Source organism: Eptesicus fuscus, chromosome 12, assembly GCF_027574615.1.
Source record: "Eptesicus fuscus isolate TK198812 chromosome 12, DD_ASM_mEF_20220401, whole genome shotgun sequence".
Classification (NCBI taxonomy): Eukaryota; Metazoa; Chordata; class Mammalia; order Chiroptera; family Vespertilionidae; genus Eptesicus; species Eptesicus fuscus.
The window spans coordinates 46,011,927-46,031,147 of record NC_072484.1 but is presented as its reverse complement, the minus strand read 5'-3'; the positions used below and the strand labels follow the sequence as shown (position 1 = coordinate 46,031,147).

Here is a 19,221-nt window from a genome sequence, read left to right as displayed (position 1 = left end):
ATGATTCTCTCTCATCATTGATGTTCCTACCTCTCTCTCCCTCTCCTTTCCTCTCTGAAATCAGTAAAAATGTATTAGTTTTTTAAAAAAGGTTAATATGCAAACAAAGACAATAATGTATAATCTATAATAATAAAAGAGTAATATGCTAATTAGACCAGACATCCTTCCTGATGAAGCCGGGGCCAGAAGGAAGCAGCCCGGGTCCCAAGTGCCTGCCTGTGGCCCGAGGAAGGTGCCAGAGGAATGCCGGTGCCAGCAGCCAGGAGAAGGCCGACTCTTGCACGAATTTTTGTGCACTGGGCCTCTAGTATTCAAATAATGTGAATGAAGAAGAACCATGTATTTTAGAGAGAAATAATACAAATATATGATTGCTTTTATTTATTTTCAATATCCTACTTATTGTATATTTCTGAATTAAAATCATGCCCCTGATAAAACAAAATTGTGGGAGAATACAGTAATAGTAAATTATTTGAGCAGAAATTTGAATAAAAATTATTTATAAAGACATTTTTATAGATGGGCAAGGAAAGTTAGCACACCTGGCTCCATTTAACAAAATAGCTTGCTTACTTCGAGGAAAGCGAGGTGGGTTATCGTTGACATCAGTGAGGGTCACGGTGACGGATGTGGTTCCTGAGAGTCCTCCATTTTGACCAACCATATCCTTTGCCTGAATAACAAGCAAATACTGGTCTTTAGCCTCTCTATCCATGTTTGGAAGGGCGGTCTTGATGACTCCTGTAAAATTTCAAATCCCAGTAAAAGGCATCACGATTCACTGAATTCATATGAGTGAAGAACACTGACATAGGTCACAAGGCCCTCTTGAGATGTTGCCTTTTGTTGTTTTATTTATTTTTAATAATTTTAATGCATATTAAAGACCAAAGGGATATTATAATTACATACAATATTACAAAACAGAGAAAATGCTGTAATGTGGATAAGTAGGGCTTTTCAATATTGGACAGAGAGGATTATCTTCAAGTTGTTAGAAATGCAGTTCAGGAAATATCAAGTTATAAGGAAACAAAACTAAATCCATATCTAGAATAATGGGCAGTCATCTGTACAAGTGTATGACAATAAATCCATCCTTTTCTTCTCTTTTACACTCTCCAACAACTTAATTCCAGGTGATGTGAAATCACCATGACACCTTCAACTATGGTCTCTACTATCCATTTTTCATCAAAATAATGGAAACATTCTACAAAGAAAACACTGAGAGTTGTTCACGTTTAATAAGCGAAACACCATTTCAAACTGTGGCTATGATGCTGGGTGATCTTATGTTATATCTATAGGTCTGAGGAAGAGTACCAAAAATAAGATGACTATACTAATGTCATCAACAGCACTAAAAATATTAGCATGTTTTGTTGTTGTTTTTAGTCAGTTGCATTAGGTATTGATAGCCCTCAATAATTTAGATGCATGGCAAATTGACTTCAGAATTTTGTGTTGCTTGATGGGGAAATTTGACTCAATAATCATTATTGTAGTAAGTTATTTTATATTAATAACTATATAATTTAATTATTATGTAAGCATATTAGGCAATAATATCTAATTATGAGGTAGAATTTAGTTTATGTTATACGTAAATATATAAAATGGCATATATACCTAATATCCTCAGTATATGTACATCTAGTTAATATTAATGAAAATGTATTTATTTAGAATTGGTCTATAGAGACCTTGAAACTAGCAATATGAGATCATTATTAATTAAATATAAGGAATCCAGAATCCTACTTAATCATTTCTTGCACTTTCATTTTCTCCAACAAAGACAATATCTGACCTAAGCACCTAAGACACTTTTGTTTATTGACTTACTTTGAAAAAAATGTCTAATATATTTTATTAAAATATATTAAATATTCTAACTTTTAGGAGCAAGTCAGAATTTAAATCTTCCCTGACTCCTGAGGGAGAGGAAGTCTTGTGTCATGGACTTTTCATGAGAGAAACTGGGTTTTTTGATAGAGGATGGGTCTTTAGGAAGTAAATAATTATATACAAATTTGGATAAGTATCCTTTCCCCTCATGTTCAGCATAAAAATGATTTCATATCCTCCAAATTTTTATATTTAATTTTAAATTGTTTAAAGGCTGTTTCTTAAGTGGTCTGTCTTATATTTTAGCTCTAAGTATAACTTACAAGCCTAGGTAATACTATACTAATCTGGCCCTGTACTTCACAATATTCTATAGTTCAACTACTGTTCTTGGGACAGGAAACAGATGAGAAAAGCTTTTCAATATTTAAGAATGACTTAAGCAATGAATTATGGATTCCTAAGATTCCAAGTTAGAGAACAAACTATCTTAACCACATTTTTGCTTAGATCTGAGCACTAGCTATCAAATACAAACACACAGACATACACACACCAACAATAACATCTATATGTTAAGCATTTAAATTATACTTTAATTAGGCCAGTTTTTGTTGTTGTTTTTAAAGATCACTTATTCTAATATACTAACAATGTTGAACAATTATTGTGATAGAGAGAGTTCCACAGCATTTCAACACGTCAGCAAAGGAAACACTACAGCCTCATTCCCTCAGAGACTGACTTAGAGGCATTTATTTTTAAAGAAAATATAGAATTATTAGGAGAGAAGTCCAGTAGTCAAAATCACTCACTTATTTTTCACACCTCTAATTGTCTCTTTATAAGTGATCCTATAAATAACACTTTCCCAAAGCAAAAATCATGACATAAGTTTGCAAAGTAATGCAGATGGCAAAGGTAATTTCTCAATACCTCAAATATTAAACATATTTTTGACAAGAATAAAATAATTGGGAGAGAATTGAATTTAAATAGGGACACTCAAAAAATGATAGATTTATAGTTCTATGACTTTTGCTAGCTTTTCGCTTTTATGTATAAACTGTCGACATTTGGAAAAGAAGTCTCAGATGCTGCATTTGACTTGCGTCTTGCTATGTATTTTATAGACACACATGCACACAGCAAGTCCTTAACACTATAGCTCTGAAGTGGGAAAGGCCAATCCTGCTAGTCAGATCCCTACAGTTCTGAGGGCTTATGCAAGACAATACTATTTAATTTCAATAATCAATACTTTTCAGCTACTCTAATGAGAAGAATATATCCTGCAGCTCTTTAGACAAGAGACTGGATCACATATGGGGCTTTCTGAATAATTTTTCATCTGACCCAGTAACCCAGAACTTTCCATGTATTTATAATCCATGTTCACAAAGAAGTACTGTGCATATGAAACATAAATTTATCATTGTTATTGTTCAGCAACAGCATGGTGTTTGGTCGGAAATAAGAGTTTAGATGATTCTCTAATGTCCTCCCAGTCATGGATTTGTTTGTTCTTGCGTGTTCTGTTACCATGGGATCTTCTGAAGAATTTATGTATGTACCACCCCAGGGTAGGGAATCAAACAATGTTGGTGTCTTCATTCTGCTCACTCATGCTTCGGATTAGTCTCAGGGGTGTGTACTATCACATGACCCAGGGAATATGTGGTTGAAGATATCCGTGCTGTCTAGGTGCAATATACATTAGGCATGCAAGGTGAATCTCCTCCTAATAATGTATACTTATTTCTAAATTTTCTGTCTGAACCTTGTATTGTTTGTCTACCTTTTGGTGAAGCATATAATAGAACCATAAGAAGACAGAGAAGAGCCAATAGTAAAGATGAAAGCTTCTAGAAAATCAAAGAATTCCTGAGCGGGCATCAAATAAAGAGGCTGAGGATGAGACTTGTGTAGGCTGCGAGGCGAGCTTGGCAGCAAGCCCTGACATGAGTGAGGCACCTCCTCACCATGAGCCATGCCACAGAATGGATCACGCGTAAGGGCAGTGGAAGGGGGTTTTGTGATGGCTATATTATTTACATAAAATTATGAGGTAACAAATACACATGTACTATACAAGGTAGGGCAAAAGTAGGTTTTCAGCTGTGAGTACACCAAACACAGAGTTTATTCTTGTATTATCACTAATTATTGCATTATTTTCCATATGAATAATGGTAAACTACTTTTGCCCCACCCAGCATAACACAGGTACCAAGTAGTCACACCTCTATGTTTACAGAAGAACTCCGGCATGACAAGTGATATTTCACATTCAATCCACTGTCCAGGGCCAGCTCCGTGGCCTTGTGGCCTGTGCAGTCACACTGGTCCCATGCTGGGCTTCTTGCTCTGCTGATGACATCCTGAAATCCTTCTAATTTTAGAACAAGACGCCTGCACTTTCATTTTGAACTGCCATATGTGAAAGAGACCAAACCGGGGGTCTGTTTGCTTGCAGGTTTACAGAATAGGTGAACACTCTGAAATAACCTCAGTCTCTCAGTAAACTGGGGGACGCTGTAAAGATAGGTGACAGGAATCTCTTAGTTTACTATTACATTATCATGTTTCCAATGTGTTCTATTTGCTTGTTGCAGTCAATTGTCAACACCGGTTTTTGCAGGTACTCTCATTCTTGTTTTATGAATGGAGAAATTAAGGTAGGAAACGCAGTTCCCTTAGGCCATTTGGGCCTGTAAGTGGTGCTACGATGAACCATGGTGGAGGTTTCAGCAATGCTGGGTTAATGATATGTGATCCATAAATAGTAATAGTGATTATTAATATGATCCTTATTAATAATAAACTTAATTTTTTTTCTTTTTAAAAAAGAAATTAGAAGTTTAAAAAACTTAGAGATGTACCTAGTAGTGATTTCCTGGTCCTTTTTTTTTTTGTTTTTTTTTACATAATCTTGAGTTAGCATATATTCAGCATGTGTTGTTTTTTTTCTGTCAGAAATGTTACTTTCTTCTCAAAACTCTTAAATTTAGAGATGAAGAAATAATGTTATTTCTCACAGAGAATAATACTGACACCAAGTAAGGAAGCCTAACTCAAATTTTTTAAATTTCTTTATTGATTAAGGTATTACATATGTGTCCTTAATTTAATTTACAGGTCTTCATGCCCTTAAGTACTAAAAATTGTCCTTTTTTTTTTTTGGTCATAAAATGCATTTTGGGGGCAAAAGGTGCATTCTCCATCTTATGAATTAGCAGAGATGTTAAAAATTCCCAGAAGAGCTCTGCACTAATGACTACAGATGAGAAGTCCCAATGACTAGAGCCCTAAAAACTCTAAACACAATAAAGTCAAACTCGCTTCATCTCTGGTCATACAGAAGCCCTTAGATTCTGAAATTAAACTTACATTTGAAGTACTAATAATATGATCCCATGCAATAGATTACTGCCCAGTTAATCAACCAGGGAGACCCCACCTACACAGGGCTTATGAAAAACCTGTGAGCTTACAACAGAGCTAAAATCAAAAGCCTACCATTAAGAGAAGCAAAATATTTAACCCTTGGAATTAGTACATGCTATTTTTAGAGCGCTTATATAATGCAAGAGTATATAATTTGTTAGCAGAATGTCAGAAACTTGTCAATGTCTTTGCAGGCTATAAAGAGTAGAGAAAGGAATGGGTGGGTGTTTGAATTTAAGTTCTCAGGTCTATCCTGCAATCAACCACAAATATGCTTTCTTCATTCACAGGCTTCATATCACAAACAGAATACTTTCACTTGCTTCTCCTTTAGTACTAGCTTAATCACAACTATTTCTTCTCTACTAGACTTTGCAAGTGGCTTTAAAACTTCACCACTAAATATACAATGCAGTCTCCAAAAATTCTAATGAATGACAGGCTAGAATTAAATTCACATCTCTGTTCATGCATGATTACAACTGCCATTCTCAAAAGACATTTAAAATTTTTATCCCCCGCAGTGATTTGAGAATGAATTAAAATTGCCATTTTTTAAAAAATATGGAAAGCAGGATAAGTGGAATTAAAAATTCATTTAGAATCATAGGTACTATCAAATATTCATAATCATAAGCATGGCTATTTGAAGAATTCTCTGTGATAAAGGCAAAATTATTAAAACATAAGGAAGTTTTGGATTTTCACAGCAATGAAGAGAATCCATGGCACACACCAACCATCTTCACACCCACCCACTCTTCCCTCCACACAGAGCCAGAAAAGAAGAATTGATAAAATATTATTTTATAGCTGATATAGTGCTCCAAATTATATTCTTACTTAATGTAAACTGTATCAGCTTAAAAGCAAAACACAGCATCTAGCCAAACAGCCACATATTCTATCTAGGCAATCTTGCAAATCTTATTTTTTTTGGCTCTTGATATTAAAAATTAGCCATTTAACTTAGTCTTTGATTTAGCAGAATTCATCCTATCTGTGATGTTTAAACTAATTTCCCTAAGAAATCTGGCCTCTGAATGATAAACTGAACCTACCACTGATTTGGCTGCATAGCAGACAGATTTATTCTTGAGAATTAAATTTCACTGTGTGTAATTCCTCTGTGAATTAATTAAAGAATAGAGCCCAGCCTGCGTGGTTCAGTGGTTGAGCGTCAGTTCAATTCCTGGTCAGGGCACATGCCTGGGTTGCAAGCTCGATCCCCAGTGTGGGACATGCAGGAGGCCACCAATTGATGATTCTCTCTCATCATTTATGTTTCTGTCTCTCCCTCTCCCTTCCTCTCTAAAATCAATAAAAATTTTATTTTTTTTAAAAAAAGAAGAGAAACAAAAAATAAAACTTAAAGGAAAATAATCAAGATTTTTTATGCAGTCAGGAGATAGTGGAAATAGTTTTAATATAAAATATCTTATAATTAAGAATACTGATAAATATTTTTAAATGTTCTTAATAAGTGCTATTGACTTTATAAATAATATGCTACTTATTACCATAATATACGTATTGACTTACAATAGTCAGCATGTAATGAAAAAAATAGCCTTCAATATTAAACACTAAAAGCTTGTGATATATATATATAATTGAAAAAAGCACCATAAAATGGTATCAGTGCCCACTATATGGCATAAAAATCACTAATATTAATTCTATGCCAAGGTAGACATGTTGACTTTCTGAGGAGTGTCGCATTTCAAGTTTTACCTGTCTTGGGTTCCACCGAGAAATATGGCTGTCCTTGCAGAATACTGTAGACCACGCGGGCGCTGTTGCCATATGTAGGATCATCAGCATCGGTTGCTGTCACTTGTACCACTGAGGTCCCTACATGCCAACCCAAAAACCAATGAATTAAAAACTTCCGATGCCACAAAATGTAAACACTCACAAAAGTCTGATGATTCTGCACTAGATACTAGATTTTTTTAAATTTTGCATTTTTCTTGTTTCAAGGCACATTAAAATTTGATAGAAGTATGATAAATACTCATTAAGCCCTCAGAAATATTTAAGGGGCATGAAAATAGGTTGGCAAAAGTATAAGATTGATGATGCCTATTAGACTGGGATATACTCAGAATTGGAAGGGACTCAAATTTTTGGCATCTCATCCATCAGGGCCAGGTAACAAGTTTTTAGCAGGAGCAATCTCTCTAAGTCTCAATCACTGTCCAGGAGGCAGCCTGACAAACAAGAGCATCTGAACCTGAAATCATGAAGGGGATCTCACTGCTGCAGCTGAGCAAACCCAGACAGAAACAGAAACTCCATTAATTGAATAAAGAATATTGGATTATCTCACTATCATTTTAATCTCCAGGTCCAGTGAAATAAATGAGTTAGCGAAAGACACATACCATGTGATCTCCCTTACATGTGGAATCTAATGAACAAAATAAACCAATGAACAAAATAGAAACAGAAGCATGGATGGGTACATGGAACCGACTGACAGCTGTTAGAGAGGAAGGAGGTTGGGGACTGGATGAAAGAAGGTGAAAGAATTAAGCAGGAAAAAAACCCACACCATATATGTTATATAACACATGCTATCACAGTGTGGTGATAGCCAGAGGTAAAGGAGGGTGGTTAGGAGGAGTTGGGCAAAAGCGGGGAGAATGGGGATGGAAACAGACTTTGCTTTGGGCGATATAGTATGCAGTGTGCAGACAATGCTTTGCTGAGTTATACACTTGAAACCTGTATGGTTCTATGAACCAATGTCACTCCAATAAATTCCACTATAAAAGAATACTGGATTAATATTTAACTGGGTATTAGTTGGCTCTTCTATCTCTTTAGTAGTAGTTTTATTTATTTTTTATTTGTTTCTACTAATTGATTTAAAGCAAAAGTATGAAATGAAAATTTCAACCAAACCCCCAAAGGAGGAAAAACATGACAATTTTAATAATTTCATTATTAGCTGTTTTTCTACAATTCATAAGACAAAGTGTCATATTGCTTCTTCATTTTACCACATATCTACCTATTCCCTAGGGAAAGCATTTAGTGTGCTCTGTTCTTTTTATTTCCATTTGGAATGTAATCTTAAAAACAGGTATGTTTTCTTAGTTTATATATTTAAACACATGTTATTTTATCAATTATCCTCTATCTGATGGAGATGGAACAGATCATCTTTTTAATGTGTTTTACTAAAGTAACTTTACTAAGGTTCAAGTTTGGCTCTAATAATTTCTTGAAAATACGGCATTTTTCATCTAACATTTCTTTTAGATATATTCATACACAGATCCCCCTTTATAAATGCCTTTAAAAAGTCATTAATGTCCATTTTGTAATAAATACATTCTTTTCTTCACACACTGATTTCCATTAGCAATTCCATTTTATTTAAAATTAGGTTGAAATTATGAAGTAAAATATATGGCACTTTTTTTTTATGCTGAAGATTTGTTTTGCTAGCTTTCTTTTTTTTCTTTTATGATCTTGGGTGATTGTGCCCTGTGAATGCCTGCTAAGACCAAATAGTGAAAAATGTATATTTGAAAACCGTTTTAAGAATTAAATTTTGATTTATTTTAAAATGTTAGAATCAATGACATCTATTTTCTCTATAATGCACCATCTTACAGCACTATTCATTCTAATGATATAATTAGTATTGATTTCCTACTTCATTAGAAAAGAAAACAACTTTAAACAAACAAAATGATGAAAAGTATATTTCAGGAAATTTGGTTGTGCACTATATATATTCTTCTAAAGTGTTCATTACTTTACTGTATACACAGACATATTCTCAAATAACTAAATTTTCCATGCTTTTGTATGCTCTTCTGGCAACGAATAAACAATCCTAAGGGCTGGCAAGTATTTTAAATCTTACAATAGTCAGCATATAATGAAAAAAAATAGCCTTCAATATTAAACACTAATAGCTTGTGATATATATAACATACTACTTAGTGGTTATCATAGCTACTTAGTTAGAATAAAATACTTTGATAAACTCTGACGCACTAAAAATCCATATAACCTATTTTAGGTAGAACTTCATTATTCTTATTTCAAATGTTGATATTAACCCAGTGATCACAATTAGTGTCAATTAAATCCTGAAGACATTAGAACATCATTTTCTAAGAAGTTCTGAACCTGTTGGAATCAATAAAAAAAAACTAAAATAAGTTAACGTGTGTAAAAAAATCATGCTGTTTGGCACCAGAGTGGCACCATTGAAACCAAAGCCACAGGGCATCCATTAGCCTCTGAAACCAAGTTTCCCTTCTGTTCCAGGCAGGAGAGGAAAACCTTAGCAAGCCAATGAAGAGCACCCACCATGCCCAGGAGAATGATGGGGTTGAACTGAATTGCTCTAACACTCCTCAAAATTCCTGTTTTGCTAAACATTACTGTCCTGAGAAGGATAATGTGCCTTCTTTTTCTCTAAAACCTCCAAAATCTTGTTGCTGCTGTTGTCGCTGTTGTTTTTGTTATTGTGGTTAAACAACAACAGCATGAAGCACTCTGAAGAGGCAAGCTCTACAGAGAAAGTGTGAAAAAGCTTGTTTGGTCAAAGAAATCTGTACACAGAAGCTACTGGAGTGATAATACCACTACTGTGGTTCGGATTTTTTCCTGCCCACAAGCATCAATTCCTCTGGCTCATCCTCAATTTGGATTTCTTTGGAATCAAGAGCCATGTGCCCCAAATAAATTTCCCTCTCCCATCCAATAAGAACAGAAATCTCGGGTCACTGAATTCTGATTTCTCCTAAAGGGCACACACAATACACATCTTTGCAATTGCACTTTCCAGCATAGTCGATGCGTTTATTGAATCCCGGTATGAATGAAATGACCTTTATTGAAAGTAAAACCACACAGGGTAAAACTTTCCTGTGTTAAAATACAAGTTCAATTATTATTTTAAATAAGCATCCTCCTTTGATACTAAAAATAACAGGAAATAAACATATAAAGCTACTGTCTCTATTCCAACCCCATAATGTTTTATTGTTTTGTAAGGTCATCCATATTTAAACTAAATACTGGCTGAAACTATTCCAAAGGTACCTGAATACACTGAATTTAAAACAGAGTTTAATATTATTTGATATAGAGTATATACTGGAAGTACTTTCTGTTTTTGCAGAAATGGGGCAATGTCAAAGGGTCTTGGAACAAAACAACCTTCGTCATTCTTTTATATACCTCAAACTGAGGATCACTTTCCCATTATTATTAATTCAATATAAAATCCCATGCATTTAATTTTCTGGAGAAATTAGAAAAAGATTACTAGTGGCATGTGGATGGGCCTTTGTCATTCAAGAATACGCTACAGAAGAGACCCTCAGATCTAAATGACAGTCTGACTAGCCACTCACAACCTACCTAATACCATGACCACAGAGAGATGCTTACAGTAGTTCATCATTATCCTACTATCAGGAGAGAGAAAAATAAAAGACTGTCCCCCTGTTGTGTCCGCAAAGATTTTCCTTTTTAACTTCTTAGGCATCATTTTAATTATTATTTTTAAATTTTACATCGCAAGTGAATGTAAAAACTAAGAGCTTTCCTGAAAATATTGAGCTAGCTGTGTAAAAGGAAAAACTTCCTAATTTGCCATATAATAAACCAACATGTTGAACAATAGCATTCAGGTCCTGGTTACAAACACGTCTCCAACACTCCCCTCACCCTAACTGTTATGTTATACAAACGTGATTTTCTTTCCAGGACATATGATGATTTAATTGTAAAGCCAAAGCCCCTAAAATCAGACACTGCAAAACAAGCGCTTGTCAACTTACCCACAGGAGACATTTCGGGAATCCCGGCAGTGTACGGGCCATCCAAGAACCTGGGCTCGTTGTCATTGATGTCCTGGATCTTGATGACGAACTCGGACTCGGGCTCCACGGGCTTGTTGGTGAGCCTGTCCAGCGCTTGGGCTCGGAGCGTGTAGTAGGCCTGCTCCTCGCGATCCAGCCTCTTGGTGGCATGGATATCCCCCGTGTTCTCATCAATAATGAAAATGGAACTTGCCCCTTCGCCTGACAAGATGTATTTGATGGAACCATCTCCTTTATCAACATCAGAGTGAAGCTGGTGAAAAATTCATGTGAGATGAGATTAACTTACAAGGGAGTCAGCGGTATGGAGATATGTAAAAATAATTCTTACGTTGGGCAGCAGCACATGCAATTTTTTTGCTCTTGGAAATATTAGCTGGCACTCACTGTGCACAGCGGACAGGCTATTAGAGCATGTCCGCTTGCCCTGGTGAGCAAGACAGTTTCATTTCTTCCTGTAAACAGCCTCATCTCCAAAGCTATTTTATGTCTCTCCCGAAGTTAGGAACTTGTGGGTGTTTTTGGTTTTGTTGTTGTTGCTTTTAATACATTTTTATTGATTTCAGAGAGAGGAAGGGACAGGGAGAGAGAGCTAGAAACATCAATGATGACAGAGAATCATTGATTGGCTGCCTCCTGAATGCCCCATACTGGGGATCGAACCCGCAACCCAGGCATGTGCCCTTGACCAGAATCGAACCCGGGACCTTTCAGTCTGCAGGCTGACATTCTATCCATTGAGCCAAACTGGATAGGGCCGGAACTTTGTTTTGTTTTTTTGTTTTTTTTTAATGGGTCTGTCCTTGCCTGATTTACTAGTAGACATCTCCTTCGAACTGAGCAGATATTCAGTAAACACGTATAATGGGTTGATTTGGTCTTGTTCCAAGCAAAGGGACTTGCTATAGAACATTTATAAATCTCGATCTAATGCAGTATGTATTATACTTATAAATACCAGCATTCTCTGAGGCTGCCCTCCCGCCCACTTCACTCTCTTTTTCATGACTGTCAAATATGGATGAATGCCCATCATTAAATCAGTGCCCAGATCCTGTTCTATACTTCAAAATTTGAAGCTGAAAAAAAATAGCACTGCTCTCTGAAGTAGGAATTTTAAATTCATACGTGCCTGAGACTTCAACTAGACCCTTTCTCCAAATACCAAGAACTGCATTCCGATGTGCATGATTAACCCTGGCATCAAGGAGCATGGGTTGTGCCGCTGATTTGCATTTTCTATCTGGGACCGTCCCTTCTGCACGCCAGAACATTATGTTGAACAGAGGGACCTTAGAAAACTCAGAAATGATTACACATTTTTCTGAACTTCATCACCTGAGAAATCCAACACTGAATCCGTCATTTCAACAATCGTTCATTCCCTAGAATGGCCATCATTCTGGACTTGGATAAATATGAATGCAAAAACCCGATTTAACCAAATAACACAGCTTTCCCCTGTCCTACGGAACCGTGTCTGCATTCTTCAAAAGACGAGGTGCTAAAAATATAAAATATGGCGAACTGCTTAGGAAGGTGCGTGCAGGGCGTATGTTCCTTCTGTGGGAGCGGTTGGGGAGAGCGCTGGCTTGTACCCCGGATTTCTGTAAGTGATCCCTCCACTGTACCAGAACAGCTGTGTTTATACTCTGCTTCAGAATATTCAAATACCTGATTTATGCTTTAGTTTCTGTAGCTTTTAGTCAGGACTAAAAAGTACAGAAAGTGAATTTCTGGCACCAATTATAATTTAGATTTGTCCAAAGTGGGATCATCAGGTGGATCACAGTTCTGCATGTTTATCCAGCATGTGGAGAAGTTGTAGTCCTGAAATATAGTGAATTACTTCACTTTCTCCTGTCATTCTCAGGGTTACTACTCCATACATATCTCCCTCTAATGTAGGATGAAGAAAGCTGAGAAAGAGTATACTTTGTGTGCTCCATGTGCGCCAGGACCTGTTCTTAATGTTCTCTGTGCAATAACTCATTCTGTGTTCACATTATGACTCTATCATCCCTACGAACAGATGAGGAAACCGAGGTAGACAAAGGCTAAGGATTTTGCCTGAGGTCCTGCAGCCAGCTCTCTGTGACTGCACCAGGATTATAAATCCCTGCAAGCTGGTGGAAGCCCATCGTCACCCCCTCCTGTGGGACCCTCCCTCTGAGAGACTGGCACATGCCACCTGTCCCCACCTGATAGCTCCCCAAATGTTAAAGAATCTCAGTGCTTCAGGTGGTTGCCATCCACATGCTTTACGACTTACCAGAGGCTCCTTTCTTGGCATTATATAACAGCACTAACTTCTACCACCCTCAACAACACATACCAAAAAGTCCAAGTCCTGAGACAAAGGCAGATGATAAACGAAAACAAGTTGTTTTCAAGCTGCTGACACCTCAAGTACTCCCCCATAGATACGTCTCACAGTCACCCTCCAAACCACTCCTCACCCTTATCTGAGCCTCTCTGGGTTAGGAGTGTCTACATGCTATGGCTGACTGTGGTGCGAAATGTTAAGGAAGATTCGATGGCCACAGAAATATATACGTAATACACAGGTCACTCCTTCAGTCAAAGGCCTGCTGTATCTTTAAATCTAATTAGGGACTCCCATTTATAGAACCAGACCTTATGATTCATTTAACTAATCCCAGTCAAAACTACTGCTGTTTTCACTGTATCTCCAATTATGCAAGGATTAGATTCTTTCTCCTCTAACTCCTCTAACACACACACACACACACACACACTCTCTCTCTCTCTCTCACGCTCACTCACTCTCTCTCTCTCACCTGTTTCAGGAGCCCTTGAACTTTTTACCATCCTCTCCATCACTGGCACTTTCCCCCCAGCAAGGACCATCCTAGGCTTATAATCACTGCCAAACTTCACAAGTAGAAAGGTGCTTTGAGTATAAGGTCAGTGACCTTGCAACTGTACAAACACGTGCAGTTAAAAGTGATGACCAACTAACATTGAAGTGTTAGGACGGATATGTGATGATCAGATGCAATCAGACATTGGATCTGTGAGTCTATGCACACTATAATAATGTTAACATGTAGAGGAAAACCCATACTGTTAGTGAAAGGCTACCACCCCTCTGTTCTGAAAAAGTACACTCAGCATAGAAAAATGTTGCAAGTGTAGAATTACCAAATGGTATTCTTAAATTGACACACGTGTCTATGTAAGTGCAGAGCACATGCACGCGCGTGCGCACACACACACACACACGCACACACACACACACCAGGCATGCACACAACCTTTGTCATTGAGTGATGGATAAGTACTACTCTCCAGAGTGAAAATCTCTGGCCAGGAAAAAAAAAAAAAACATTCAATGATCCTACACATGGTAAGTAAATCAATAAACATTACATGAAAAAGCACACTCAAAAACAAATATTTGTACTCTATTTGGGGCAAAGTAGAACTCAGAATGCTATGTTTATTTCACTTGAAATAACTTTGTAAACAGCTTGTGATCCATCTAAACAACAACAAAATCTTGATTCATTACTCACCAGACGAAATTCACCTATACTGCCTGGGTTCCCAAATAATTTTCAAAGTAAGTGTCATGACACCATAGTAAATATTTACATCATCATCATTATTATTATCATTATTGCAAATGAGCACAATCAGTGAGGAGCACAGAGCCCTGACCTGAGTCTAGCTCCTAAGGGGATAGGAGGGACAGGGAAAGAGATAAGACCATATGTGACTCCTATACCTCACTATATGCCAGCACTGTGTGTGGTAACTAAGTAAGAAATACCCAATCGTGTTGGACTCTTCATATCCTACACAGGCCATGAACACAAAGTACACTGTACAGGCACCCTAAAACATATGTTTAATAATTCATTATAGCCCTAACCGGTTTGGCTCAGTGGATAGAGCATCGGCCTGCGGACTCAAGGGTCCCAGGTTCGATTCCAGTCAAGAGCATGTACCTTGGTTGCGGGCACACACCCAGTAGGGAGTGTGCAGGAGGCAGCTGATCGATGTCTCTCTCTCATCGATGTTTCTAACTCTCTATCCCTCTCCCTTCCTCTTTGTAAAAAAATCAATAAAATATATATTTTTAAAAATTCATTATAGCTCCATCATCTCCCACTTGGTAAAGAACCCATCTAATATCTCTATTTTAACAATCCCTTCTTTTAGATTTCTCCAAACAATCCTAATTTGGAATCTTAAAATCTTGCACTTGGGCTATTACAAAACTGCCCAGTTATTCCCCTTTAATAACTCACATCATCTAGGCCCATGGTCAGCAAACTGCGGCTCATGAGCCACATGCAGCTCTTTGGCCCCTTGAGTGTGGCTCTCCCACAAAATACCACGGCCTGGGCGAGTCTATTTTGAAGAAGTGGCGTTAGAAGTTTAAGTTTAAAAAATTTGGCTCTCAAAAGAAATTTCAATCATTGTACTGTTGATATTTGGCTCTGTTGACTAATGAGTTTGCCGATCACTGATCTAGGCTGTCACTGTGCTTGTCAGAAAATATCTCCCTAAAATATGCAATGAATTATAACACACCCTCATTAAATACATTTAATTGCTACCCATGATTGATGGGTTTAACCCCAATTCTAAGCACAGGGCTCCATGTGGGAGTATGCTATCATCCTGGTCTCTCTTTCCTATGCTCCAATGTTGACCTGGTGTTCACCACTGCCTGAGCATGGCAAGCATTTCTGTGTTTTTCAAAACACGTCCTTCATCATCCTGCTCACCAACGGCATCCTACTTGTGTTAATTCAAGTTCCCTGGTACTGAGGTCTTAGCAACCCTACTGTCCTCCATGCAATGCTGCTTGAATTTCTACAACAGAAAGCATCAAATTCTGCTTTATACTGAAAATCTGGTTTCACCGTTTGTCTATCCACCCCTCCTTTAACTTATAAATTCCTTAAGAGCTGGGTTATTTTTATTCAAAATATTTCACTTTCTCAATAAACATTCTGTTGTATAATTTGGCAAATATATGAATCCACTTGGTAAAACAGTCGTGCTTGTTTTATTTCAATTTCTATCCTTTTCCGTTTTAATGGCATTAGGCAAAAAGAAAACAAACTAAACACCAACAAAAACACATCCTGTATCTCTGGTGTGTTCTCCCTACTCCTCTAAACTGTCTAGATGGAGCACAGACACGTTCAGACACGTTGTTCTATATGCCCAGGGTGACACTAGGCATGTTATACTGCAGCAGCAAATTTGCACTCCTGTGCTCCCCATGAGACAGAGCCCTTTAGGAGCAGACGATCACACACACACACACACACACACACACACACACACACACTCTCTCTCTCTCTCACTCTCACACTCTCTCTCTCACTCGCGCGCGCGCGCGCGCGCGCGCGCGCGCGCTCTCTCTCTCTCTCTCTCTCTCTCTCTCTCTCTCTCTCTCTCTCTCTCTCTCTCTCTCTCTCTCTCTCCAGGAGAGTTTTATGCACCTTTCGATGGCAGAATCTCCATGTTCTTGATTAATTTTTACTCACCCTTTTTTCTTGAAGACTGCAAAGACCAAAATTAAAAACGGATCAATGCACTGCAGTTCTGACGATTTTCTTGCAGGTATTTGATCAACTAGGTAGGGCCTGATACAAACGAATGAACTACCTGGTCTAGCACTTTCAATTAATCTGCTTAAAGAAAAGTCTGAAAATGGTGATAAAGACTGATATTAAAAATTCAATTAAGTGTGCAGGAGGCAGCTGATCAATGATTTCACTAATCATTGATGTTTCTATCTCTCTCTCCCTCTCCCTTCCTCTCTGAAATCAATAAAAAAATATTTTAAAACATCAATTAATTCTACTGATCAACTTTCTTCCCTCTACAAACAGCTTAAACTCTGCTTATCATCATCTGACTGGTGACCTGGTCATTATGCTCTGACCCTTAGTCTCCTCTGTGAAATGGAGGTAAAAATACCTACAACTTGGACTTGAATGAAAATTGTGGGAACTACTGGAGATGACGCAGCAGAATGTGACTCAGGGTAAATGACTTACCATCAGAATTGTGCTTTTTAATGTTTTTGCCTTTGAAAACATACTAAATTTCATGTAATGAAAAAGAACAAATCTAGACATAAGATGAAACTATTGGGAAAGCGATAATGTTTATCTTGGAAACTTTGACACTAATAAAATATCTCTATGATAAACCTCACTGACCTACATATGGTGAGAACAGAAATATTTCTAGATTTGCATGCAATTTTTCCTTGTAATGAACATTTGACTAAGAAAAATGCAAAATACATTATTATATAAATAAAAGTCTATGCTGCTACTACACTTGTTTATAAAAATCGAGTAATGTCTAAGTAAAAAAGTAAGCAGATTCTCTTTTGAGGAACATGTTAATAAATCTGTGGATGATTCTTATTGAACACTAGAGGCCCACTGCATGAAATTCATGCACAGGGGGTGGGGAGGGGTTCCCCTATCCCAGCCTGCACCCTCTCCAATCTGGGACCATTTGGGGGATGTCCAACTGCCTGGGGATCGGGCCTAAACTGTCAGTCGGATATCCCTCTCACAATTCGGGACCACTGGCTCCTAACTGCTCACCTGCCTGCCTGCCTGATCATCCCTAACTGCCCACCCTGCTGGCCTGGTCACCCTCCACTACCCCCCCCCTGCCGGCCTAGTAACCCTCAACTGCCCCCCCCTGCCAGCCCCTAACTGCTCCCCCCCACCGGCCTGATCACCCCTAGTAACCCTCAACTGCCCCCCCTGCCAGCCCCTAACTGCCCCCCCCATCGGCCTGATCACCCCTGCCAGCCTGGTTGCACCCAACTGCCCCCCCTGCGGGACTGGTCACCCCATGCAGCCTGCTGCTTGGCCGTTTGGTTGCCCCACACCAACCACCCTGCCGGCCTAGTCACCTCATGCAGCCTGCTGCTCGTTCATCTGGTTGCCCCTCACTAACCCCCCTGCCGGCCTGGTCACCCCACACAGCCTGATGCTTGGTCTTTTGGTCACCCCACACTAACACCCCTGCCGACCTGGTCGCCCCATGCAGCCTGCTGCTCGGTCATTTGGTCGCCCCTCACTAACCCCCCTGCTGGCCTGATCACCCCACACAGCCTGTTCAGTTGCGATGGTCGCTTAGGCTTTTATATATATATAGATAAGCAAAGATTTCTAAGGTGAATTTTCTACCATGGGTTTACTATTATAGATCCCTGGTTTTTTAGAGTTTAAAAATATATTAGATTGTTAGAACTGATGCAATTTACTTTTACTAAACTTTCACAAGGTTAAAATTATAAGTATAGAGGGCAGATTTAAACAATAATTGGCAGAAATAAATCTGCTGGAATATACACATTACATGCAAGTTTTCTTTTCTCATTATGCTTTCTAATAGATTTTTCCACATGCCACTGGGCACCTTGTAATTATCAAGCTGTTGAGGAAATATTACACATGAAAACAAGGGGATGAGTCCTTTTTTTCTGCTTGAAGTATTCCTAATTTATAATTATCATTGTGGTCCTGGATAACGGGACACAATTTTCTCGTGAAGCCTCTTTGAGGAAGGCGCATGGTTTAAGAAGTACTGACATTAATTACTTCACAGAGAGGAATATAGGAACAGGATCTAATGCAGGAAGTGGTTAGGTAAGGTTTAAATTGCCAAGAAAATTTCATTTCTATTTTTTTTAACCAACTATAAATAAAAAGGGGTTGTTTTTATTTTACCCAGATTATGTTTATTCTCAGAAAAAGTTCACACTAATTCAGTGGCGATAAACACCCCATCCATGGTCTCAGTTCATTTACTTAGTAGCTGAATGCCACCAGGTAGGTCAGTGCAAAGGAACCAGAGGCATGACCAGTGACTCTCCACTCTGCTCCTGGCTGAGCTGACCTTTTGGCTCTTTATTCTCAGTTGATCCATCTGTTATAGATCAGCATCTGCAAGTGGACACTTGGCCTTGAACAGTGACATGAGGATAAAAGGAAGGAATGCATTTGGAAGTGCTTTGTAAAAAGTAACTTTCAATCCCTGT

The 19,221-nt window shown here is 38.0% G+C and overlaps 1 protein-coding gene across 1 annotated transcript in view; it reads right to left on the bottom strand.

Moving 5' to 3' along the window:
* CDH7 (cadherin 7) overlaps positions 1 to 19,221 on the bottom strand; it is a 105,268-nt gene that overhangs the window by 54,652 nt on the left and 31,395 nt on the right. Inside the window, exons 2-4 of the mRNA XM_008160580.3 lie at positions 11,121 to 11,415; positions 7,039 to 7,158; positions 580 to 747 (exon numbers count right to left, since the gene is read on the bottom strand). Of these exons, the coding sequence (XP_008158802.3) occupies positions 580 to 747; positions 7,039 to 7,158; positions 11,121 to 11,415 (583 nt within the window). The remainder of the gene's footprint in view (positions 1 to 579; positions 748 to 7,038; positions 7,159 to 11,120; positions 11,416 to 19,221) is intronic.